The sequence below is a fragment of the Apis dorsata genome, unplaced genomic scaffold (genome assembly GCF_000469605.1).
Source record: "Apis dorsata unplaced genomic scaffold, Apis dorsata 1.3 scaffold_99, whole genome shotgun sequence".
NCBI classification, from domain to species: domain Eukaryota; kingdom Metazoa; phylum Arthropoda; class Insecta; order Hymenoptera; family Apidae; genus Apis; species Apis dorsata.
The window spans coordinates 1,180,471-1,206,411 of NW_006263397.1; the positions used below are offsets into that span (position 1 = coordinate 1,180,471).

Consider the following 25,941-nt stretch of genomic DNA (forward strand, 5'->3'; position numbering starts at 1 on the left):
TAATCTCCAAAGTGATCAAAAAACGAATCTCTCTTTTTCGTAGTTTCTCATTTTGCCCACGTTCTCTCCACAATTGTTTCCAACTCTCTAATTACCCGTAGCTTTTAACAGAGAGAGTCCATGCTCTAATAACTCTTCATGGTAGATCACCTCTTTCGGTTCCCTGTCCCTTTTACGATGAATGGAACAAACCATTGTCGTTTGAAATAATCCACCACTTAAACGCTTTAATCATCAGTTTGAATTAGACACTATAGGATTGCAAATGTAGGTAAACAGTGCACAATTCAATATTGCAATTCACGATGGTATTATTAATCATGAAGCAACGAGGGATCGTTAATTAAGGGATCCATTGGATTATGAACGATCATTAATAACACGTAATTGTTCTTGTTTGTTCTCGCGATAATATATATATATTTATGATAGCAATAGATTCATGATGGAAACACCTTTTGTATTCTACATACACATAGAAAAAAAAATATGACAATCCATCGAAAAAAATTCCAAACTTTCCTTTTCAAAGAAACAAATAATCCTAGCGTGATGACTACAACATTCGAAACACACGATATTCGGTAAAAACTGTATGTATATTTGTACAACGAGAAGAAAACAAAGCTTGCCATAACGAATCTTCCTCCACCCTCGATGTTCGACAATATAAATATCATCCATAAATTTTATTACTTACAATATAAATATAACAAACGTTCGCGAAATGGAATTAATTTTGGAACATGACTCGTTTTCGAGAAACGTCGACCAGGAAATCACCTCCATCTCGATAAAAGAAGAGTATAATTTTACCTTTTACAATGGAAACGATATAAAAAGGGGAAGAATAATCCATCAATGGAATCGATCGTACATCTCCTTTTGCCGATTAATAAACTTTACTTCGTTCCTCGTTATTCGAGAGAGGGACTCGAGATTAACTAATTCCTTTATCCTCGTCGAACAATTTTTCACTAATCGCTTTTTTTTTCTTTTTTCGGAGAAGGGCTCCTCGAAGAAACGTTTCGTCGAGAATTCGCTCGTCTCGAGGAGAGGGGGTCACCGGGGGTTGATCAACTTTTGCCCCAGTTTACGATCAAATGACCGTGGGCGACTCGTTGCAAGTTCACTCGTGTGGAAGGGAGGAGAGAAGTGACGCATAATCGGCTGTAAAAGTGTACCACGTAAAAATAAAACACGGGCAATTATCGCATACAGAAGAGAAGAGATCGGAGATAAACTTAGTTTTTTAAAGCTACTTTTATTCCTAGCTCGAGGCCGGATGATACGCGGACTTAATATCGCGATTCGATGATCTATTTTATATAGGAAAGCAGGGTAAACTTTCTCTAATTTTCCTTTCGTCTAAAATTATCCGACTTTTATACGATCGATTGGCAAGGAATATTGGTATCTATCGAGTTACGAGTCACTGGATTCTAATTTTCTTGCACAAGAAGGGGATGAAAATTTCGTCGTTCCAAGAAAAGATATACTCTTCTTTATTCTATCCGAATAATTTTTCTATTTATATATTTCCTTTATTATCATAAAAATTATCGAATTAAACATCTGGCTCATTTTAGAACATGTGATATCCAAATCATTCGAGCCAATCCCCAAATCCTCGCCCGTATTCATTGTGCCGCCATTTATATTTCCCAATAACGAAAGGAGGAAAAAATAACATGGTGGACGCGGAGAGAGAGAAAAAAGGACAAAGGCAAGGGTGAATCTCGCGGCCCCATACGATTCCATAGGATCCGCTTCATCCGGTGTATCGGATCGTTCGAAGCAATTCCCCGATATCGTGGAACGACCACCAGTTTCCAGGGAACGCGTTTTCCTACCGAGAAATCAGTTTGCCCGCGATCCCCTTATCGAGCGGCGTGCCCTGTTCCGTTTCCCAGAGACGTTATTCCTTCGTCCAACCAGCTATTGGACGGATCCGCATCCGTACGTGTACGTGTGTCGATGGTTGGTGTTCCGGTTGCAAGCCGACTTTATTGCGGCCACCATCGTGTTCCGGGCAAGATACCATCTTTTACGAGGCTCTTCTTCTTGGAGTCCATAGACTTGGCCGCATTTTGTAGGCGTAATTGGCGTTATGGCGTTTGGTGAGGAGATAATGCGGTTTGTTAAAGGGGATGCTCTTTTTTCTTTTTTTTTTTAGATATTCTTTGGCAATTTTTGAAAAGGAATTTGATCGATTTTTATCTCTATCTGTTTCCTCGAGGGAAATATGGAAAATAATTCGGTTAGTTAGAGGGGATGTTTTATTGTCGCAGGTGATTTTTTTTTTTTAGATAATTTTTGAGAATTGAAAAGCGTAGAATCAAATTATGATGGATATTATGATTGAAATTGAACGTGGATCGTTTTTATTGCGAATGTCAATTGAATAAATACTGTTTTGGAAATGATGCACGATATTCGTATGGTCATTGAATATGATATTTTTATGTAACGTGTAAAATATTGTGTAATCAATTTTGACAGGTTTTTGATTTTACTTTGATTTGTTTTTTTTCGGCTAAAAAATATTCAAAATATCTTTATTATTGAATATAAAAATTTATCGTTGAACAATTTCGAGAAAAATAAAAAAAATTGTTGTAAACATTGATTCTCGTTTTTCAAATTCACGTTCAAGTTTATCGTGAAGCATTAAAAGTTTGTTCTCTCTCGAAGTAAGGATAAACTTGGTATAGTATAAAAATTTGATAGTTGCGGCGGAGTGAAATTATTACTTTGACTTTTATTATGCAAAGTCACGTAAAATGGAAGCTATCCTCTTTTTTTCGTCCTAACTACTACGTGTACCATCTTGCTCGTCGTCTGTATCGATTACACGGCACTTAAAGGGTTAATGGAGACGGTGAAATTCAATTTACCTTGTTTCGTATACTGTGGAAATCGTCAGCTTTTATCGTAAACGGTAACTGGAGAGTTTGAACGGATCACGAGCAGGTTCTATCGGTCGAGTACGCTGGACAAGATGTCCTCCTTGATCACGTCTTCGAAAGCTATCCACTTCTCGATTCTCGATGAGAAATCCGTCCCTTCAGAATATTTTATCCGCTTTCCAACAGCAAGAGATTTATCCTTTTTCCTCGGAAATTTTTCCTTTAAAATTGAATATATGCATTTCTTCAAACGTAACTGGTGCGAGTGGAACGAATAAACTATTGTCGCGTCGTAAGTAGTATAAATCGAGTTCTGGGCGAACGCTAATCAAGAATCGTGCTTGTAAAAAAGTGGACAATTTTTGAGGGGGTGGAAACGAAACGAGAAAAATAGAGCGTGAAGAGAAATCTCGAAAACTTCTTGCCACGAATATCGATTTATAATTCCTCGCCATTTCTCGAAAAAAATATTCCTAGTTTTTTTTTTTTACGAGTTATTATTCTGGATTATTGTCGAGAGATTAAGTTTCCATCGACACTTGAATATTTCATCGAGTTACATCGGATTATCGATAAGACAAAGGAGAATAAAGCAGCGGAAACAAGATATTAGCTTCCATGATATTATATCAAGGTTATAAATTAAAGGATTGAATAATGAAGGCGATTAAAGCAGCAATGCCTTATGAGTCCAGTGTGCAGTATTCTACGATTTTCAATAGAGATTGGAAGAGAATAAAATATATACATATTTCACGAGATATTTCTCGTTTATTTGAATTTATTTATCAATCCAATTTTCTTTTTTAATCAATCGAGATTACGTGTTAAATGAAAAATTGATAATCATTCGTTCATTATTGACAAAGTTAACAAAGTATAAACTCATTGAAAGATTTTCAAAAAAAGAAAAAGTATTATAATTACTCTCAATTTGTTATTATTGCTGCTACTCGTAATATCAAATAATCTTGAGCTCGAAATAGCGCGAATCTTGGAACGGGGGTGTCGTTAAGAACCGAAACTCGGAAGTCGTGAACGTGGTGAAACGACCGTGTTCCTCCCGCGACTTCCGGCCCACGAATACCCGCTTTGACATGTTTAATGCAACGGATGGTGTGCATTTGGGCTCGATGCAACCGTGGTTGCATCGCATAAATATTTAAGTTGGCGACGTTGCGTATAAATGATACAACTATTCCATTATCGGAAACAGGCGGTCGTGGCCCGAGGAACATCGGGGACGTGGATCACAAGATGAAACGACACGCGTGAATAATTCATGAATAAGAGTCTGGAGTCTGCTTTTTGAACTTGCCACGACTCGCTACTTATAACTCCCTATTTAATTATATAATTTCGCCATGGAAACTGGGCAAATCGTGAATTCGCAGAAGCGAAGCAACACGCAGATAGGGTGGAAACTGGAGGGGGAGGAGGATATTAAGAGGGACATTATCTCGATGGAACGTAAGATCAATAGGGATTCGATTAACTCGTGGCAAGAGGGTGGCTTAATGTCCCATACAAAATTTGTATCGACAATATTCGATTTTTATTTTATTATTCTATTATTCTTTCGATTATGATATTGGATATCAATATAAAAAAAAACAATATTTTCACTACAATACTTTTCATATACAATACTTATCAATATCGATAATATTATTAAATCGTCTTATAGGTTTTTCAAGAAAGAAACTACGTAGGTTTCTTCACGAATTTTCCTTTTAAGGAGGATTCAACGTGAAAGCAACGTACATTTCTAATCCTTCAATGGAGAAAGTTGCCGAGTACTAAAAAATACTCGACGAATTTGTCGAAATCTTCTCGTCCCTCGATTGCTTCGTCTCGATACTTGTTGAACGTGTCTGTCGCGTGAAACAGGATACGGTGGAGCCTCGAAGGAAATTAGATCAGCGTGGAGGATTGAAGGATCCTCTTGCTCCGCCGGAGACAGTCGGAAAGGCGTGTGTCTCCGGAAAATGCATTTGGAACAGAAGGAAGAGAGCCATTCGATTTCAAAGCGGTATCGATCGCGACTTCCACGCGTGGAAGAGAGATCCTTTCTCTCTCTCTCTCTCTCTCTCTTTCCTCCTTTCGCCGCGGTTACTATCGTCGTTTCGAGCATGTTTCAATTAATAAAATACGCTCTATAAATCGAGCATCCACGCGAGATGGAAGGAAGGTTTATTCCACGGGCAAACAGCGAATAAATTACGAGTCCATAAAAGTAACAGACACCACTACCGAAATTAGATTGCTTCCATTAACCATTGATTACCGGCTGGTTGAATGGACACAGAATTTATTTCCAACCTCGTTCGATAATTAATTCGTTCTGTTCCGCGTGAAATTTCGCGAAATAAAACGAAAATATGCAGCTACGTGTTACTCGTGTTCTCGCTTGTGTTGAGGGGTTGATTCGAGATAAAATTGAAAAAGAAAAAAAAAGAAAAAACGAGAGAATTTTGGATTTCGAGTTTAGATTTGTAAATGTAAACGAATTTGATCTTATCTCATGGTAAGTAATTCATGAGAATATTTAGAATAGATAGAAATTTGAAGAGTTTAAATCAGGTTTTTTTTTTTACGTGTAACGTGTGAAATAAAAGGGAAATTTCGAGGTAAATTTGCCATGGAAACCAAGTAATATCATTAACCGTCGGATTTCTAAACTTTGTGAACTCAATTCTCTCGATGGACTTCTGGAATCGTGATTTCCAAGCCAGTTTGCGAGGTCTCATCGAATCTGTAATTCGATTCAGAAGAAAGAACAGGAAAGGGATTTTAGTCTTCTCTTCTTTAAAGAGATTTCTCTAATTTGTCGCAGAGAAATTTCGAAGATTTGTCACTATTATCATATCATAGAATTATATGTGTGCAAGCATATGATTATTAAAACAAAAAGTAAGGGACATTGATCGAACGAATGTTTCGTTCTTCTTCGAGTACTATGATCCCTTAATCCCTTAATGTTAAAGAAACTCTAAGAAACATTAACAAAATCAAAGAATTATTTGCAACTTGATTCAGAATCGAGAAGAGGAAATAGAAAGGATACGAATTTTAAAAATAGAAAATTTAAATGTTTCTCGATTAAAACGAGAGACATTTCTCATCTCCTTTTGACGATTATCTCATCTTTAATTCATGCACTTTCGTGGATAGATCAGAAATGGTCGTGTTTAATCGAGAATCGCGATAATCAAGAGCTATTTTTCCACGAAACTGGAAAAACGAAACGAATGATAACGCAGGTTGTATGAAGATTTTGTTTGTATATATACGATACATAATTCACAACACATGACTCGGGAGATACGACAAAACGTCAAGAGAGATATAAAATATTGGACGATACAATCGAAAGATTAAATATACTGGAGAAATATTCGTCCTCCATCCGATGTATCTTCTGTAGCTCGTTGCAATTTTCTTCTTCCAATAAACGAGTATTCTTTCAAATGTGAACATTATGACGATCAAATAAATTTTTCACGTGTACCAATCGTCAATACGTCATACAGACACGAATTTTTTGGTATATCGATAGTTGATGCGTGTTTAGGACAATCTGCGCGAAAGGAAAAGAGAGAAACAAATGTGAATTATTCGAGAACGAGAAACTGTTGGATATACAAGGGTGAGATAACAATTATTCGCAATTATTTGTGAAATTAGATTTCAAATATAAATAAATAATCTAATAAAAAAGAAATCAAATATAAATAATAAAGAATATTATCGATTATTATTGAAGTTAAATATTTGGAAAATGATCATTAAAATAATATCATGTTTGGATAGATATTTGAAATGTTTCAGATTATTTGAAGGAAATAATTTTTTTCTGGATTATTTCGTTATTTGTTTCTCGAATGAAATAATATTTTAATAATTTACAATAATCCTATTACATTTTATCATTCTCTCTTTGTTTGCTACAATTGATAGATTTACCACAATACGGATATTTTTCTCAATTTGTTTAAATCGAAAGCAATTTTAAAGGCAGAAGTGATTCAAAATGTAATAATTTAATATAGCCAACGTGAAAGTTAATTTGATCAAATGAACTAAAGAGATAATCTTATCACGAGCTGTTTTCATATCGAATTATTTTTCCATTTATTTGGGCAAAAATTAATTCAAACAAAAAGTTATTCGAAATATAATTTTTTTTTTATCAAAACAACAATCCTAATAATCCATCACTCGAAGATATTATTTATTTTTTTTTCTTATAACTATCATCATCCTTCGTCTATTTTTGATTATTGCTTTCATAAATAAATTGCGAATAATTGTCAATTCGTCTTCGTATAATTAACAAAAATTTACATAAACCTGTTATTTCCTCTTAGAGACTGTTCTCGAATGACGTTTTCGTTGACTATTCGCCTCTCGAATATAGAATCGTTTCATGGGCATGTCCATATGCTCCCAATGATGAGCCGCAATTTTCGCAATCACCTGGGACGGATAATTCTTGTTTAATTGCTCGTGAAGAGTGCGATAATAGTGTATGAAAGGGTTGATCGATCGGCAGAGCAAATGTTGTCTCTTCTTAATTCTTCTCGTTGGACCTTTTATTATTTCTCTCATCATTCGCCTCGAATCCATCAATTGCATATCTCCGATTTGCGATCCACACACTCGTGGATATTCACCGTAAAATTTTCTCGGGTTTGCTTTCTGCGAACATTGACGTTCTCCCCGTGTCAGTTCATCGACTTGAAGATCGTCGTGATATCGAAACTTGGACTTGTTCGTATTTCATTTTAAACGAACTTCTCCTTTAAGGATTATTTCTTTTATTTTAGGGACAAATGATTTGTCGAATATTTCCATTCAGATTATTCCACTCTGATCGATTCGCGTTGAACGAAAGTTTTCAAAAGCCAAAAGATATTTTTTTTTAACATAATATGAAAGATTAATTCGTAAAATTAAAAATATTAATATTACAAAAGAATAATTTACTCACATCGCACTGCGCGTGTCAGGAATATCGCGATTGCTGGGAAGCCCGTCGGATGCTTCCTGGTTAAATTTGTTCCTAGCATATGGATCCTCCCCGGCTCGTAATCCTCCCCTCGAAACATATCTGAAAATATATATTTGTAATTTTATTGATGAATATACAAATCTTATTTATCAACAGCGAAAATAGGGAAGAAACATCTGACAAGCGAATGAAACAATTAATATGCACAGAAGGGATATCAAGTTCTGCATTTCTTCTACAGCAGCTGCATTAATCTCGCGATGGTTTTTCGGATGTTTAACAATGCATACGGCCAATCAGTATTCAATTCTTGCGGCTTGCAATCGAGATTACACTCGAAATCACTTTCCAAATACTTTCTATGGCATCGCATCATGAATTAGAATCAACGAGACTTATTTATTCGATGATGAAATTGAATACATTTTGCATTACGGTATATAAATATTCATTTAAATTTAATTAAAATTACAATCAACCCTCATCGAATGTTTTCGAATGTGATTCATGACAAAATATTTGTAAATCTTCACGATGTTTGTCGAAGGATTAATACAATTTTTCTGCCAGAGATATATCGATCGATTTTTAAAATGAACTCATGATCTTGATTTGTGACGATGATTGTTTGAATTGGTTCGAACGAATGTTCGTGTTTTTTTTCACCGACAATTTATATTGGAAGAAGAATATATATTGTGATAGGAAATTGGATTTTTGTTATGAAACGTGATAGATGGAAGAAAAAACAAAAAAATAAATTTGTAATATAAATTTTCGATTCGAAAATCATCAGTCTAAGAATAAAATGATGTCCATCCATTAATTTATGTGAAAACCACGTGTTTCGAGATTGGCATCGAGGAGAAAGAAATTATAGCAAATACCAGACAAGTGAAAATTTTTCGTTAAGAAAGACAAAAATATGGAATAATGATCAGAATGATGAGTCGATTTTACCCTTGCTCATCGAAGTAGTTCCACGTCACCCTTGGATCCGGGGTGGGTGCAGGTAGCAGCTCGGATGACATCACGATGGCGGTGCCATCTGGGTCCACGTAGTTGCCGGAGTTTCCGGCGGAGAGAGCCAACGATGCAGGCTCCTTCAGTCGCAAGGCTCTGTTTTCGTTCTGTAAGCAAACAAAAATCTTCTTGAAGACGTTCTATCAAGTTTACCAAGTCGAAATCTGTTTGTCTCGTATAAATATTTCACGCTGCGAGCAAACATCGTGTCGATAAAGAATCAACTTGATAGAAATCACAAGATTGATAAAAGAAAATATCTAAAAAAAGAAAAATTCCTCTCGATTATAATCAACAATAATTTCGTGAGCGTGACAAGGTTTATTATAATTAAATACATGGAATCATTGATATATAGAATCATCTGCCTTGTTTTTACACGTAGAATTTCTTACTGAACAATGAATGCATACTTGTTTATTCCATTGAAGTCGATCGATTTACCACTCGATGAAAAGTATCATCATTCTGATACTCCAACAAGTTACCATTTAAATTATAACACGGCAATCTATACTCTGATAATGATAATTTTAATAAAAACACAACAAACTTATATTCATTTTTAACCTACAATATATTTCAAAAAGAGAAAAAGAAAAGAATGTTGTTAATTTCGTCATACTCAAACATCCAACAATTTCTAAAAAATTCCTTCGAAATTATTCGTTCCTCGAAATAATCAACATTATCTTTTTAATTCTACTAAATAACTCCTTGCAGCCAATAAAACCATCACCATTAAAACCAACCATCCCAGAAATTAATCAACGATCCGCTAAAATATAATCCAAGAATCCAAGGCATGTGGCTGAAAGTTGAATAACGTCGAGATAGTTCCCCGACGGTATCGGACGACACTTCGAGATATTCGATTGGCAAACTCGCGATAGCCAGTCGCAGCTGGGCGACATCCTCGAACGGGCAGAGTTTTCAAAGGCAAGAATGGGATCGATGCAAGAATCGGTCGGTCTTCGCGGCGTTTAGTTGGCTTCGATACAAGAAGCAATTGTAAGGATGGCCAGGGGATGGCTTCGTGTCCCTTTGTGTTGACACATCATCGAGATACGCCGTATTGATTTTGAATCGATATGGAGAGTCGCGAGGCACTTGGCCATCTCCCCGTATGCCCTTTGTGCCCGGAGGACGCATTGTGCATCCCCGGTATATAGGTCATCGAATTTTGCTCATCGGCTTCCATCCCGGATCTCGACCTGTCTGTTTGCCTGGTATGGATGCGCGTCAGCGGCTTGACTCACCGTGTGCAGGTGTGCCGATCGACCATTGATGCACACGTAGACTTTGAACGATGCTTCTGCCGTGATCGTTGATTCCGCCAGACAACGGAGGAATTAACCCTTTCGAGATTAATAGGCCAGTACATTGTTAAATGTCGCCCTGAGGATCGGAGAGTCCAATAACTTTTTTTCTACTATCGCTTCACGAATAGTATAATCTTGTTGGAAGTTGGGATATCGTTTATTCTGGTTTGAAAATTATATTCGTTCTACTTCTTTTTTTCTTATTATTAATCTAATCGATTTTCGAAAATATAATTCTTAGGTGTAGGTTCTCTCGGATATATGTATAATCTTAGATCATGCGAAAATACGAAGCTTGAAACTGTAATTTGTATATCCAACGTAGGATTATCTTTTATTTGTTAAAAGATAAGAACAGAGAAAGAGAATAGAAATTTATTATTCATAAATCTAATGAAATCCTCGCATCGAGGATTAAGTTTTCAATTTATGGTGGCGAAGAAAATTAAAAATAAAATTCCGATGGATTCGTGGAACTTCGTATCGAGCTATGACACGATATACATTATCGGGTTGAAATAATGAAATTATCGATCTTTGGAATAAAAGGGCACACGCAAAAGTGAACTGTAAATAACGATAGATTCTCTACGTAGGTGGTGTAAATGGCGTGGCTTCACGGTCAAAGATGCGGAAAGGAAAGTAAATGACTCGGACGAGAACAAAAGGGGCGAGTCGAGCAGTCGATGGAAAACGAACCGTGAAAGCTGAACGCGAGAAAGAGAGAAAGAGTGGATAGGGAGATTGGAAAGAGGGAGAGAGAAATGCGACAAAATGTAACCACGATGAAATATTAATTTACGGGTCAGAGGGTGCATTAAACCGGAAGTACAGTCGGCTAGCCACAGCGCGGCAAGCTGTTGCATCCGGTTCCCTCGTGGACCACGTGACGTTCGGTTCGTCGAAATGAAACTCGATGAACTCTCGAGTTTCATCGTAAATCTGTTATAATATTTAACAGTAATAAGAAATCGGTATGCTGTGGAAAAATCTTCATACTACTCTTGGTCGTCAAATACATATATGTATGGAGACGTGTGAATTTTGAAAGTGAATTCATTTCATGAATTCTTTTAATTTTTAAATTTTTACAAGTATTGTTTAATAATGTAGGATTAAATAATATAATTTATCTAATGTGAGATCGTTCAAAATGTACGATAGTGGTTAGTGATAATTCTTAATATTGAAATAATTGTAAAATAATTGAGGAGAACCCTCATGATAATTTCTCCATTACAGCATCTGTTCCTTCAAACAAATGGAACAATAAAAACTTTCTTTCCATGCGAAATGGTAATATTCAGGAAATTCGAGATTCCTCTCCTTTTTTCTTCTTCGTTGTCCATAAAATTTCCATAAAAATATATTTCCACGCATCGATCGACCGTTCGGCGACGTTACATCGAGTATTTCGCAACACGATCGTGGTCTCGTCGCATTATCTCTTTTCGGTTGACAAATTCGCCACACGTATCCGTCATAAAATTCATTGCGCGTGCAACGATTACGCGAACCTCCCGGAAATGCAGCGACGCGGGCTTATCGCGATAAACTTGAACAATGACCGTGGTGGCTCTAGCCGGAAGATTGTGTGCGCGAAAACGGAAGCGTGGATAAAAAAAAGCGTCGCCAACATTACAGGAACCACGTACAAACCGGTCCAAATAGCTGATATTTCTTTGTTCTCTCTCATCGCAAATCATTTTGGCGAATCGCGCGACAGAATGAAAGCTATCATATTTTACACATCCTGTTGGAATTGATTGCGTTTTTCAATTCAGTTGCGTTCTTTTATATTATTTATTTATAACTATTCTAATAATCCCCAAAACAAAAAGGATATTTCGTATTCCTATTCTTTCTTCTATTAATGAAATAAAATATAAAAGCATGAAATTAAATAAATTTAACTCTTCATTTATATGGTGATGAACAAATCGGATACGAATGAAAGTTTGACTTTTTATTAAAAAAAAAAAAAAAACGCGAGAAAGAATTATTAATATTGTCATGAAAATCCATTCAGAAGATAAAGGAAACTACGTTATTGAAGTTGGTTTTTGATTCATCGCGATATCTCGATTGGTTGCCGAGATATAAAGGTTTAAAGTTTATAGCGATTAAGACAGCGCAAAAATTATGAATGACTCGCGACCTATATTCTTTCCCTGGAAATGCGTACTATTTCTAGGAATTACGTCTGCCGCTTGTCTGGAGTTTGAGATAGGTTAGTGAGACGAGGCGCGAATGAGAGGTCCAAGTAAACGACAAAGATGGAGATAATAAAAGATCAAAAATTACCTTTCTCTTTACACGATGATATCTCGGGAACCGGAAGTCGTATCGGGATAAATGAAAAAGCGTTTTAAAGGGGAAGGTTCCACGCTTCTAATAATTTTTCGCTCATTGATAAAAAATCATTATTTTGAAAGTTATAGCGGTTTAAATTTTTTCTAATTTTAATAGGGTTTAATTGAGTTTAAAGATTAAATTATGCCGTAGATATGTTTATTTCTGATAAAATATTGTTTATAACGATTTTATTAATGGCATGTTGAAGGCTTTAAGCCGATTTAAAATTTTTCCTCGAAGTAAATTGGATCTTTATTCAATCCATTTCGTTCGAGTTTAATTATGTTGATTAATCAAAGAGGATTTTATAGATTCCTCCTTTTATATTTTAGCCCCTTTTCAATCGAGTAATGTATTGCTTTTTATTTTTATTTTATCGTCAACAATAAGTGAGATATTTAATCAAGTTAAACAGGGCACTTTGAATAATAACAAAATCGATTTTCTGTTAATAAATTATTAGAGCACCGTAATACTATTACTACTGTATATTGGGATATAATACAGATTCTAATAATCGGAGAATGCATCCATAATGCACAAAAATTTCATGAATTAATTTAATCATATCAACATGTCACTCTATTAAATTAATCTCTGAACAAGTGACAAAGTGACACGAAAATATTTTATATTCTAACCGTAAATTATTAACAATTTCACATTGTTTTCTCTCGGATTAAATTATCATTATTTACCTCGAAGATAAATCAATTTGATGTTGTTATGTTTTCTTTTTTCATGGATTAATGACGTTCAACAAACCGACACCTTTCTCATTGCGATAATTGTGAATTAACGTAGAATTCATTGAAATCATCGCCAATCAACTATTGTTCAGTATAATCTTAATAATAATTTTGCGATTTCAATTTTCTGCCAAATTATTTTATTGAATATTAGACATAAAAAAAAAGGAAAACGAATAAGAAAAAGAAAGTAATAAAAGAAAAAAATTATTTTCTATCGCATAAATCATATCTATCGCATATATCATAATAAATCAAACTGACTTAAATTACTAAATAAATTCGTCGTTATATTTTTTACGGAAGAATTGACTCAAGATTGAAAAATCCAACGATACGACGCATCAAAATACAAAATAGAAAAAAATATATACATTTCTTTCTTATTAAACATACTTTCAATCAAAATAATAATAAAAACACGTCTTACTTCAACAACAACAGAGCAGAGACACGATTCCACGATACTGAAAAAAGATACACAACAGTTCGAAGATGCACGCAAGATTGATATTCAAACAAAATATTCGAAGAAGCATCATCTGTTGAAAATTGAACGAAATATTCAATCATAATTTCACATCAATACCAAGTCGATCAATCATTTCACCTTCACTTTCACGCACATCCACCCAGAAGTTGTAACTTCTCCTTTCGTAACTTTGTTTCACGATAAGAAAGATGTATAAAAAAAGAAAAAAAAAAGGAAAAAAAGAGAAAGAAATCAGGATCAAGATTAATGGAACTCTCAGGAGAACGAATCTTGCAATAGTTATCCCTCGATTTCACCGTGGCTAGCCAAAATCGAGCGGGCCAATATTGGCGTGGCACGTGATTATAATCGACGAGGATTGCATTATTAATCTCGTTGTTGCCGCTTGACAATGCACGCGCAAACGTAAGCGAATTAGAGTTAACGATATTGGCCTGTTTCGATATTGCAGCCCGAGAATACATTTCTCCTCCCCTCCCCTCTCCAGTAAATTATGATGACGCTGTCATTCGTCAACTAGAAGCGCTATGTCACCGAGGAGAACCGTAATCGTCACGTACATTGTGTGTCCTCGCTAATACGATCCCTGATTGTCTGCCTATCCAAACGCGACCTCATCCTCTCTCATCATTCTGAATTTCAGTTCGAGATGACGTTCGAAGGCTGTGAAACAACGATACGACTTCTTTTCTTTGACAATTAATAAAGTGCAATAAAGAAAACGAGATTTGTACGAGATTGACGTGTGGAATTAATAATAATGTTTTCTTTTTAAATTCTGTCTTGAATTTTTATAAGTATAAATATTTCATCTGGAACTTTAAAAAGATGAATACTAATAATTTGTTTTTCGTTTATAGATCATTAATAAAGAATTTTGGATCACTGTCGAAAAGATTCAAGATTATTTCGACAGATTTTTTTAAAGTAATGAATTTCATAAAAGTTACTTCAAAAATTGGATTGTATTTTTCAAAAGATATCTCGTGCAAATAAATCAATCATAATTATAAATCTCATTTGTGCAATAAAATAGACGTAACGTGGATGGCAATCGAAACGATCAGAGGGTTAAAATGAATGATTGATCGTAATTATTAGATCATCGAATGCGTGATATTACCGAAACTGTCAAGGTTGTCAGATTGTTAAACTTGAAATTAGCCAGACTATCGGGCTGGACCGTAGTTATCAGCCGATCGAGGTCACGAGACAATTGGGATTATCGGTGCATCAAGTCAATCAACAGACTATTACAACTATCGGGTCGTTAGGACGGTCGCATTATCGAAACTATCGGGACAATTTAACCCCCGGGGTTGTACGGTTATCCAAATGACGCGTGCAAACTTAATATCGAATTTACAAACCGTGCGCCACTTACGAAACATAATTAGACAAACTTTAACAAAGAAGAGGAGCAACTTTTCAACTATAAATATTCCGGGGAAACAGGTTAACGAAGAGAAATCATAGTTTTAAAAGACAGTGTGTAAATGTAGATAAGAAGAATGAAAATGGAGGATGAAAGTGGAAGAATATTTTTGTTCGCCAAGTTAGTGATACATTCTCCGGACAAAGTTAACAATGGCGTGCTTTAGTTGTCGAAATTTAGCAGTGTGATATGAATTTAAAGGATGACAACACAATGTAGATTCTAGATGAGGCGCTAAAATTAAAAGAAGAAGAAAAAGAAGAAGAAGGAAGAGAATACGTACAACCTAATATAATATTTATTCGCAATAATATTCTTTCTCCCTCTCTTTCTAGTTGAAATCGAAAAAAGAAGAAACTAGATACCATTCTTTAGATCCATGAAAAGAAATCCAGGATGCTTGTTCGAATCTTAACGATAGCCTGAAGAGGCGCATTCCAACGTCTGTTTTTCCCAACCCGTGCGCCAGTTCTTCTTCGACGATTTACATTTCGAGAAGAGACAAGGATCGAGGCAAGGAAGAGAAAAGGGCAAGAGGGTTGCTACGTCCGATACGTTTCTCGTGAGTTATGAGTAGATTTGCATATAGAAACTACACGCCGCAGATTTGGCCGGATATAGCCTCTGGACAAAGTAGACAGCTGACACTTGGACGCTTAAATTCGTCCCTCGTGGATTAAATCTGCCCGAGAAGGATTCCGCCTGTGGAAAATGGTCTGAAACCAATCTCCTGCTACGGGTGGATTTAACTTGTATGTAAAATTGTTTTCTTTGCTCGTCTATTATTTGCGTTGGTTAATTTATAATGAAACGTATATGCTGTCTTGTGATTAATCTTTGAAACTGATGATCTATCGAGCCGAAATTTGCTCGTACGTGATATTCCAATACAATATTCTTTCTTGTAATTATATATAAATAATGCAAATACATATTCCACTTTGGTTTTCTTCGCAATGATTTCGATGTATTGTATCGAATTTCTTTCGGATTGTGGACAACAATTTTTTCCATCCAATTGAATATGGAATGTATGAAATAAAATTTGCATATACATTTCGTATACACGAAGGATTTAATTTTCTCGTTTTGTTACGAATATTCACACGGGAACTGCTCATATTCCTGATGGCACAAACCGTTTGTTTATTTGCTTTCTACGCTTGTTTATTTACCTAAATAGTTGTTATGTTTCCTGATCGATTCGTCGCCATGTGACGCTTATCCCACGCCACGTGTTAAACAGAATTCACTGGATTTAGATTTAGAAATGAATGAAACATTTCTAAAAGTGAAAAGTACAAATGTTTCGTTCGAATCGGAATGATTTAAATTCTTATTGCTCTAATATTTCGAAGAGGAAGAAAATCGAAAAGTCTTCGAATATTCTTGGTCTGTAAGCACCGCGTATAACGGAAGCAAAGAGTAAAAGAGTTTTTAAAAAACCGACGTAAAGCTTATCCCGAAAAATTTGCGCGACGTTTGGCGAAGAGCGCAAGAAGAATCAGGAATTTCGACGAAAGACTTATATCTCGAATAAATCTCTTTCGATTTATCCATGGTAATAATTTTCTCCGTGATAAATGGACCGTTTTGATCCTTTGAATATCATTCTATCCTCGAATGATTTCAAATCGAAGAATAATTCAATCTTGGAAAAATGAGGAAGAAGAAAAATTGCTGTATAAATATGGATTTTTGTTTCGCATATATCGCAATATACATCGATCCAAATATTTCTTCCTACGATCTTGATCGAGAGTTATTTTCAATTTCATTGTATCGAATAGCAGAAGAGTTGGGAAGAACAGATTTTTTGAAATAGATAAATAGAAAGGAAGATATTATTTGAATAAAGAAATATATATTTTAACACCGATTCGAAACGAGTATTTCATTGAAATGCAAGAAAATAATATTTGCTCAAATTTCTCGTGTCGAAAAAAAATCTATTCGATCTGAACCTGATCTTAATCTCAGACTTATTACATCATATTACATGTACAAACAATTTCTTTTCCTTTCAATCAAATCGAATACAAATACATCTTATTGTACCGTCCACGAAAGATAGTATCCACCCGAAAACGTATCGTCGTGATTTCCAGCTCGCGAAGTAGTGCGAGCAATCAACGTCCATAGCTCCAATTAACCGTGAAATTACACACGGTGGAATAACCGAGGGCGAAGCGAAAACGTTTATTACATTCTGCCGACGTAATTAACGCGTCCTCCCTATATACATATATATATATACACGAATTACGAAACGCGACGAAAATTAATGGTGCAGTTTCGTGATCCTCGCGATTACTAACCCTGAAACAATCCGTGCGGATGTAAAATCCGGAAACGAATGAAATTACACATTACGTTTGTAATGGCGGGGAACAGTTTGGCCCGCCGGTTAATTAAACGGGGGCCACGTTTCCGTCGTCGTTTCGAGGAGGATTAATCGCGAAGGCGTAATTCCGGCTGATCCGAGGGACCAAATCGGACGATCCTTTTCTTCTCGTGTACGCAAGATTGTAATGGGTGGCGCGTTGGCAATTGCGGTTTCGGACGATTTCGTGTCGGACCGGAATCGCCCCTTGGGTAATTTAATACCGGCAATCCACTTAGGGCACGTAGCTTTCAAGCTTCCGGAAATGCATCCTTGGCGCGGTTGATTTGTCCACTTGTGCGTTTATGGCCAAGGTAACGTAGCAGTGAATTATATGAACCGTTGGAATGAAAGTGGCTTACATTTTAGTATGATTCGTGATCAAATGGAGTTTGGAAAAATTTGAAAATCGCTTGGATTCGTTTGCTGTGACTTATTTATATAACGCGAGGAAATAAATATAAATAAATATGGTATTGGAAAAATTATTTTGGGATTTATCATTCTAATCTGTAAACTGTTGAAGAGCACTGCATTACGTCTTCAACGTGTATTATACTCGAGAATAGGACAGAGATCTGCTATAGAAGATGAACGAGAACATTAGAAACATAGTAATTGGTATCTGTCATAAACGGTTAAAGTGCTTAACGATCATCTTAAGTTTTCCATTAGATTTAACTGAGTCAATTTAGAACAGTGTGCTGGTAATTTTTGATATAGAGGAGAGTGATGTCGGTGGAAAGATTCGGTTCGTTTAATTTCAATTATAAACGGAGTTTCTCGTAAACTTATTGTACACGTCGAACGCGAGCCAGCTCCTTCGTTAGATGGATAACAGAGCTCGAGGGTGAAAGATCGATACTTACGTAACGGGCATAGGGTGAAAGTCACGCCTTCCTCGTGATTCGTCCGCCAGAAGAAGAGAAGAAAGAATATAAATTTGATGGAATCCGTTTCAACGGGTTGAACGAGATTAATCCCTTTCGCTCAATTAACCAGCATCAGAAAAACAGAAGGGAAAAGATACGAAAATCAGGAATGAACAAATGATAAAATACCAGTATAGACGCAATTAATTATCCCAAGACGAGAGAATCTGCACGCGAGTCGATAAGACGATGAAATTATTACCCTGCAGAGAAGATCACCGAACTGTCTCGATGGATCTTACCCCTCAGTGAGTCAATCTTCCACGTACACTCCACTTCATAAATCGATGGATATTTAACGACACAATTTCAGGATATGGATGAACAAATATTATAATATTTACACTTCTTTTTTTTTATGCAACATAAAATATAATGAACAGTCCGCTACACAATTTTAGAAGAAATTAAAAAAAAATAAGTACCGTTAACTATTAACAAATCAATAGATTTAAACGTAAAATTAGCAAGTATTATTTTATGAACGAGAGTGTACATATTACGGACAAGAAGATATCCGGAAAGAAAGAGGAAGAAAAGTTCCATATTCGAACTACAATGCGAATCATCGATCGAATTCAAGCACTTTACTTCCTCCTCCTATCTTGGAAGGAGATGTACCTACGTCGAATGACGAGCAACGTGGAGGACGAAGAGAGCAGCAGGGATGAGGAACCCCTTAATCTTTCATCAATTCCCTTAATTAACCGGCAACAATAGACCGTGCCCCGGTTCGATCCTTCGATTTCCAGATCTTGGTGGTGGATCTTGGCGATTCTCTCGAGTTCCGAGACGTATCGCTGCCGTTGAAATCGGACGTCGCGGGCAGAAGTGAAAGAACCGTTCCGGGGAACGGCTTTTCCAGATGTCAGATGCTACCGACTGCTACTACTTCCCTTTGTACCCGTACGAACGAAGAAATCTGTCGAAGATGGCCACCATCCGCGATACGGATTGTAAATAAAGGATAGAAGAGTTGGTGTGTTTGGCTCGCTGTCCACAGCACAGGTTGCTAGAGGATATCGTCCCCACTTCTTCCCCCAAATGATTCCCTTTAACTTTGACAAGAGTTAGAAAGACCAAGGTTTTTTTCCAACTTTTCAAATACCTTGTTTAACTTGTTCGTCACACGCACAAGAAAGAGAGAAATTCGGTTCGATTTTCGGTTTCGTCGAAAAAGATTTTTGGAGAACGAACGAATTATAGTTTCGTCGCTTCGATAATTTCCATAAGTCACCACTTCGTTCCGCTCGTTACGGTTTCGTTACGTTGTCCTTTTTTATCTCCGGCAAAAGTCAAAGAGAGACTCGGTCAAAGTGGCCTGAACGAATTTTTCCCGATCGAGGCGAAGATTTCTTTTCTTTTTTTTTTTTTTTTCGAACGCAATTCCTCTCCTGAAACTTCTCGCTCCAACTCCTTTCCATTAAAATTGATTCTCAAACTTCTCCTCCCTTCTCCAGCTTTCTTTTTCAACCTTCTCTTCCGGCTCTGTTCTCGAAGGGTATATACACGAACATTAGTTAATTACTTTCTTGACAAGCTTATCCGCTCGGCAAACTTATCCCTCATCCTTCCTCCCCAAGATCCTTTTAGGAAGAGAGAAAGAGAGAAAGAAAAAAAAAAGAACATTTCGCGTGTCGATATATTGGATATAAGTCGGTTGCAAAGAGGGGAGGGGAGGGTCGGGGTTCATTGTGCGACTTGTCCATCCCGAAGGAGTTAATGGAATTTCGAGAAGATTATGCCGGATCGAAGTTTCCTCATCGATTCCTCGTTCAAATTTCTCCTCGAGCGTTGGCGCGCCGCGGAATCGCGCCTGGCGCGGGGCCAACTCTTGCCAAATGCGAGACGCGAGCTCGATAAAAAAAAGTTGACAATTAAACGGGGGCGACTTTATTAAAACGCGTCGCACCTGTGCGCCCGCAAAAACACCGCCATTTCTCTCTCACGAGGAAAAAGAAAAGAAAAAGGATCGACCGGTTCGCGCGCGCGACACCGACCCAATTTTCGTTCGAAAAACTGCGTATCCGGCCCCGGCGATGGCGATGCCATGTCCCTCCAACGATTCCACTCGATTGTTTTCCGTTTTCAAAAATTCAGGAGAGGAGAAGGGTTTTTGTTCCCTTTTTTTCTTTCTTTCTTTTTTTTTTTTTAGGTCGATCAAATCCGATTTCCTTCGGCCAGAACGCTCGATAAAGCGAATTATCGGATGATTCAATATATATTGATTATCGATACACCGTTATTATTGTTATATATATATTTTTATAATTTATAGTTTAATTTTATAATTTTTGCGAAATAGTATTTTAGCTTTGGTGGAAACGGAAGCATTATTGAAATATAATAGAGGGGGAAGATAATGGATTTTATGGTATTATCACTATCGTGATTCCTCCTCGGTTGTCTCGATTCGTTCTGGAAATGGAAGAATTAAATTGGTCGTAACTTGATAGATACTGTCTTAATAGACAGTTTTCGATCGTCCATTATCAAGTTCTCTTTTTCCACGTATTTTGATTTTTACAATTTTATAAAAAGTGTTCCATCAGTGTCTTTCTATTTAGAGTTAAAAATTGAATCTAATCATCCAAAGAATTATATTATATTCGTACTCAAGACTGTTTGAACCGCTAGACTTACCAAGTCGATTTCGAGTACTCAAAGTCGGATCAAAATCGCACCCTTTCGACTCGCGTAGCTCGTTTCCTGGCCACGCCTGAACGAGCACCTAGATCTCTGCTACTCTGGATTTCTGTTCCAACCGCGAATTCGCGATGGAAACGTTAAGAAACTTGGACGTCTCGCAGTGAAGAATCGTCCGGTCGGGGGATCTATGACGCGCTCGAGGATGGATCGCGATGTAAGTCAATACGCCGGCCTGGAATCGAGAGGAGAGAGCTTTCCTGTGTCCCCGCTGTTTGCTCCTAATGTAAATTTACTGTCGACCCCTTCCTCGATACCCGCTTCTTACACGTTCCAGTGTCCTTTTTGCGCCAGTCATGGCCACCAACTTGGAATCTTATTGGAGGAGAAGTTTTTTGAGATGCAGGGAAAATTATTCTTTTGATGGAGCAAGTTTTAGATATCTTGATCGTTTCTTTTTTTTTTTTGGAAAGAGAATTTTTTCCTCAGAATTTAAAGTGTACATAAATTGTACAATCTGTGGATGAAGCTAGCCTTGAAAGATATGTTTCTTCTTCTTCGATTCTTCATTCAAATCGCAAATATTATTTGAAACGTTCATCCACGTTCATTGTATATTCATTATATTATTTTGAACACATTCGAGAAGAATTGCATTTTTGTGAAGATACTTTATCGAATCCATTGTCGAAAAACATTTCGAAATAGCAGAAAATTTTAAGCACAATTTATATCGGGATAAGATTTTGCAACAATTATCGATGGGAGGTCGTAAGAATTCTACGAAGAAGAATATTTGCGCAGCAATCTTTGGAACTGGCGAAACGATTCGAGAGGTTGATGGCGATGGCATTACTACGTCGCTGGACAAAATTGTAGACAATAAACATGTCTGCGAAACGGCGGAGCACAATAGAGAAGCTTGTAACCTGCTTTGAAACCCTCGAGACAGAATTTTCTTTGAAACTGGAATTTAATATTCCCCCGCATTCTACCCTTTAATCGTTGTTTCTGCGATAATGTTGCGCGTTATTGTACGTCGGAAAGTTGACCCTTGTTTTATTCGGAACTTGGATCTTAATTAATGGATTGTAAAAATAAAAGTGAAACATATTCAAATTATTCAGCAAGAAAGATTAGCATTGAATATGAAAATAAATTATTTTGTGGAAGAAAACGTTCGAAATTCTTCCGAGGTTTTCGAGAAAGGATTCTGATCTCGAATTAATGGGACTATTGGATTATCGGAAATAATAGCCAATGTTACGCGTCGTCTCGTAAGAAAGGCTTGCAATTTTAATGGCGTCGTTTAATGAGATAACTGATCAAGAAAAGCGATGCTATCGGTTAGATTGATTTCAATGGTCCTTCGATACTTTCTTCCTTTTAATTCCTCGCCCTTGGATTGTTTCAGAGGAAGGAAGGAGAAGTGTTGAATCGATGAGATGTATAATACAGTCGAGGAACGATCTTCTGATTTTTGAACGTTTCCAGATGTCAGATGTTCAGTATATGTCGGAATATGATCTATGATTGCGGACTTTCTGATGGGAAAAATGTGGAGGAATATATTTTCGAGTCAGGATTCAAAGAAGAAGTTATTTTCAAAGAAGTTGAAGTTGAAAGATCCGTTTTAGGCAAAATTTCTTTCATGCATCGTATTAATTAATAATTATTTTTAATATGTTTGAATTTAATAATATATTGTATCTTTTTCACAGAAGAAGAAAGAAATCTCTTTAAAAAGAAAAGGAGTTAAAATAATATAGAATTCTCGAGATTTTAATAAGATCAACGAAAAACAAGAGTTCAGTAATTTGTACAAAATCAAATGCTTATATAAAGCGCGTATTCGGAATATTTAAATATATATGCGAATAATTTAAAGACCTTTTACAGCAGAAACACCATTTTCTTCTCACGCATTTCAATTTCATATTTTACAACACGCAAAAACGTTTCTAAACGATACGAAATATAATATACTTGAATCTAATTAATTAGTATAACGATTCTAATTCAACAATTATCTGCTTTTTATAACCGTTGAAAATAAATTGATCGAAATAAATCAAAGACCGTCCTTTCGTTAAACGAAATCGATGTGCAAAAAACGAAAAAGAAAAAAAAAAAAACGATGAAAGCGACGAAGTAAAAGTGAATTTGAGGAAGGCAAAAAAAAAAAAAAAAAAAAAAAAAAAAAAAGCAAAAAGAAAAAGGACATTTTGGAGGAAAAAAAAAAAAAAAAAAAAAAAAAAAAGAAAAAAAAATATTTTTATTTCGCTTTTAAATCGAGACTCGCGTCGGTTTTTAATTAATGGAAAAAGAACGTGAAAATAGATATCGGTATCGCGATATGTCCGACGAAGATGATATTTCCCCATGAAATTTCACGAGGTCCCTCCTGAAATTTCCATGGAGCCGTGCACTTTTTTCCACCGTGCTGCCTGGCGGATACACGTAACGCTGTACGCATATACCGGCGGCCAGAATGGTTTTTTCTCAATTTACAATTTCGTCCCGTTCGTTTTACGAGGACATAAAGCGTTCATAAATTTCGCGAATCGCGGTTGGGCTCGCAGCTGTTCGCCGTTACACGGGACATCACCCGTTAATAAATAATAAATTTATTCTCATTCTTGAAGTGTTCGTGTAACGAAACTTTTTTTTTTTTTTTTTAAGGATAAATTCGTCGAGAGAAGTCTCCCGTGGAAAAAATGGATTTTTAACCAATGTCCTTGTACAAAGAGGAAGGAAATATTTCGTTAAACTGTTCATCAGATTGTAGCAACGTATCGAGGTTGTAAATTATATTATACGTGGTATAAATTTTTATTATATTTCGTAATATTAATGTGTAGATAGAGTAATAATGAGGTAATTTTTCTTTTTTTTTTTTTTTCAATAAAAATAATGCAGCTATGCGTTTGTCGAAACGATATATCTCGTATAAAATTTAATCAGAGATATTATGCAATTACGAATCGTGACATTGATTTCCTGATATTATCGTGTAAAATAATTTAAGTTCGGTAATAAAATTTTGAGAAATGAACAATATCATCATAAGCGGTAAAAATATTAATCATTCTTAAATGCTGTCATAAATTTAACTATAATCCATACGATCATTACAATTAATTATTCACGATTAATTCTTTTCGAAGAAACGGTACAAATTTATCACGAATGAATGATAATAAAAGATTAAATACATCCAATGAAATAAAAATCGATCAAAGTATACGTACACAACTCAACGTCTAATAATATCTAAATTAATAAACACTTAAATACACAACCTGAATATTTACGTGTTTCAGTATCACAAATATCCGCGTGATCATCACACTTTTAAAAAGACACGATCCACCTCATGCTGAAGAAAAACCACGCATTTCGAACCATTTAAAATATTCGATTTTAAAGAGAAACATCGAATCGTTCACCTCATCCTCCGTCATCCTCGAACGGAACGAGATGAAATCGAGGCTCGCCGGAGTGTTCTCGTTTCTCGATGATGTATCGACACAAGAGTGTCACGGAACACTTGGAGAGTCCCTTTTCGAAAATCGACCGTTTCGAAACAGGCCATTCGTGGACGACGAGGTGGCGAGCGCGGATAAACGGGGGGAGAATTGGTTGACAGATAAACCGGACGGAGGGGAAACATTAATAGATTCGTACTGGCTGGCCACGTGAATCGGAGGCGACGCTGTTTTCGCCCATTTTATCTCCCATTTTCCGAGCGCGTGAATACACCGGTGAATGCATTGAAATATGTGCATTTCATATTTCTGGAAAAACGCGGCCGCGTTTTCCAACCGAGCACGACTACGCCACGAATGGAATATGGTCGTGGCTAAATAATGAAATAGAAAATACGGGACGTGTTATCGAAAATTTCTCGGCCTTTTTGTAGGCGTTGGAAACGCATAACTTTCCATTGGTCGATCCTTTGTCGCGATTGTGTCGTAAATCGTTGTATTCGGGGTTTAAAAACACTCGATTGTTGAAACGAGCCTTGTCTTTTCTTCTCTTTTCTGTTTTCGCTCGTTAAAAGTTTCTAAGGAAATTCTCTTGGAAATTTTCAGACGAAATTCAGATCAGTTATAATATAATGATATCGTGAAAATAAAACAATTAGAAATTTCTCTGGCCTTTTTTCCTGGATTTTTCTTTTATTATGTATACAATTAATCGTAAAAGTGTTTGATATATTTTGTATAAGATTACATAGATTTGATATATTTGATATATTTTGTATAAGATACATTCAGCGAAATTATTATTTATCTAACAAGTTTTCAAATTTTATTTTCCTTATTTACATATAAAAATCATGACGAGCTATTTTAATAATAAGCCACGACCATAAGGGGAAATGATTTCATACAATTGGACAATTGTAGTCTCAAGTGGTTAAACAGGATCATGGGGAATTAGAAAATGTGATAAGTGGCATCGACAGTGTCACATCAAATAACACGAGCATCGATTGGTCGTTCTCTCGAGTGCTCTCCATTAGGGACATAATGGCACGTCGAAGGATTTGAATCTCCGGATTTGATCCGGATTCTTTATGAATTCGGACGTCTGGTGACACGTTGAATTTTTTCACGAAACTCGTTCCAGAAATCGTTTCCAGAATCGTGATTTATCTACATTTAAAAAAAAAAA

At 36.1% G+C, this 25,941-nt stretch overlaps 1 protein-coding gene across 2 annotated transcripts in view; it reads right to left on the bottom strand.

The window, feature by feature from the left end:
- LOC102674866 (polypeptide N-acetylgalactosaminyltransferase 2) overlaps window positions 1-25,941 on the bottom strand; it is a 188,873-nt gene that overhangs the window by 31,915 nt on the left and 131,017 nt on the right. For both annotated transcript variants that reach the window (XM_006612181.2, XM_031508782.1), the window contains 2 exons: window positions 8,884-9,053; window positions 7,903-8,022 (listed from right to left, as the gene is read on the bottom strand). In XM_006612181.2, coding sequence (XP_006612244.1) covers window positions 7,903-8,022; window positions 8,884-9,053 — 290 coding nt within the window. The remainder of the gene's footprint in view (window positions 1-7,902; window positions 8,023-8,883; window positions 9,054-25,941) is intronic.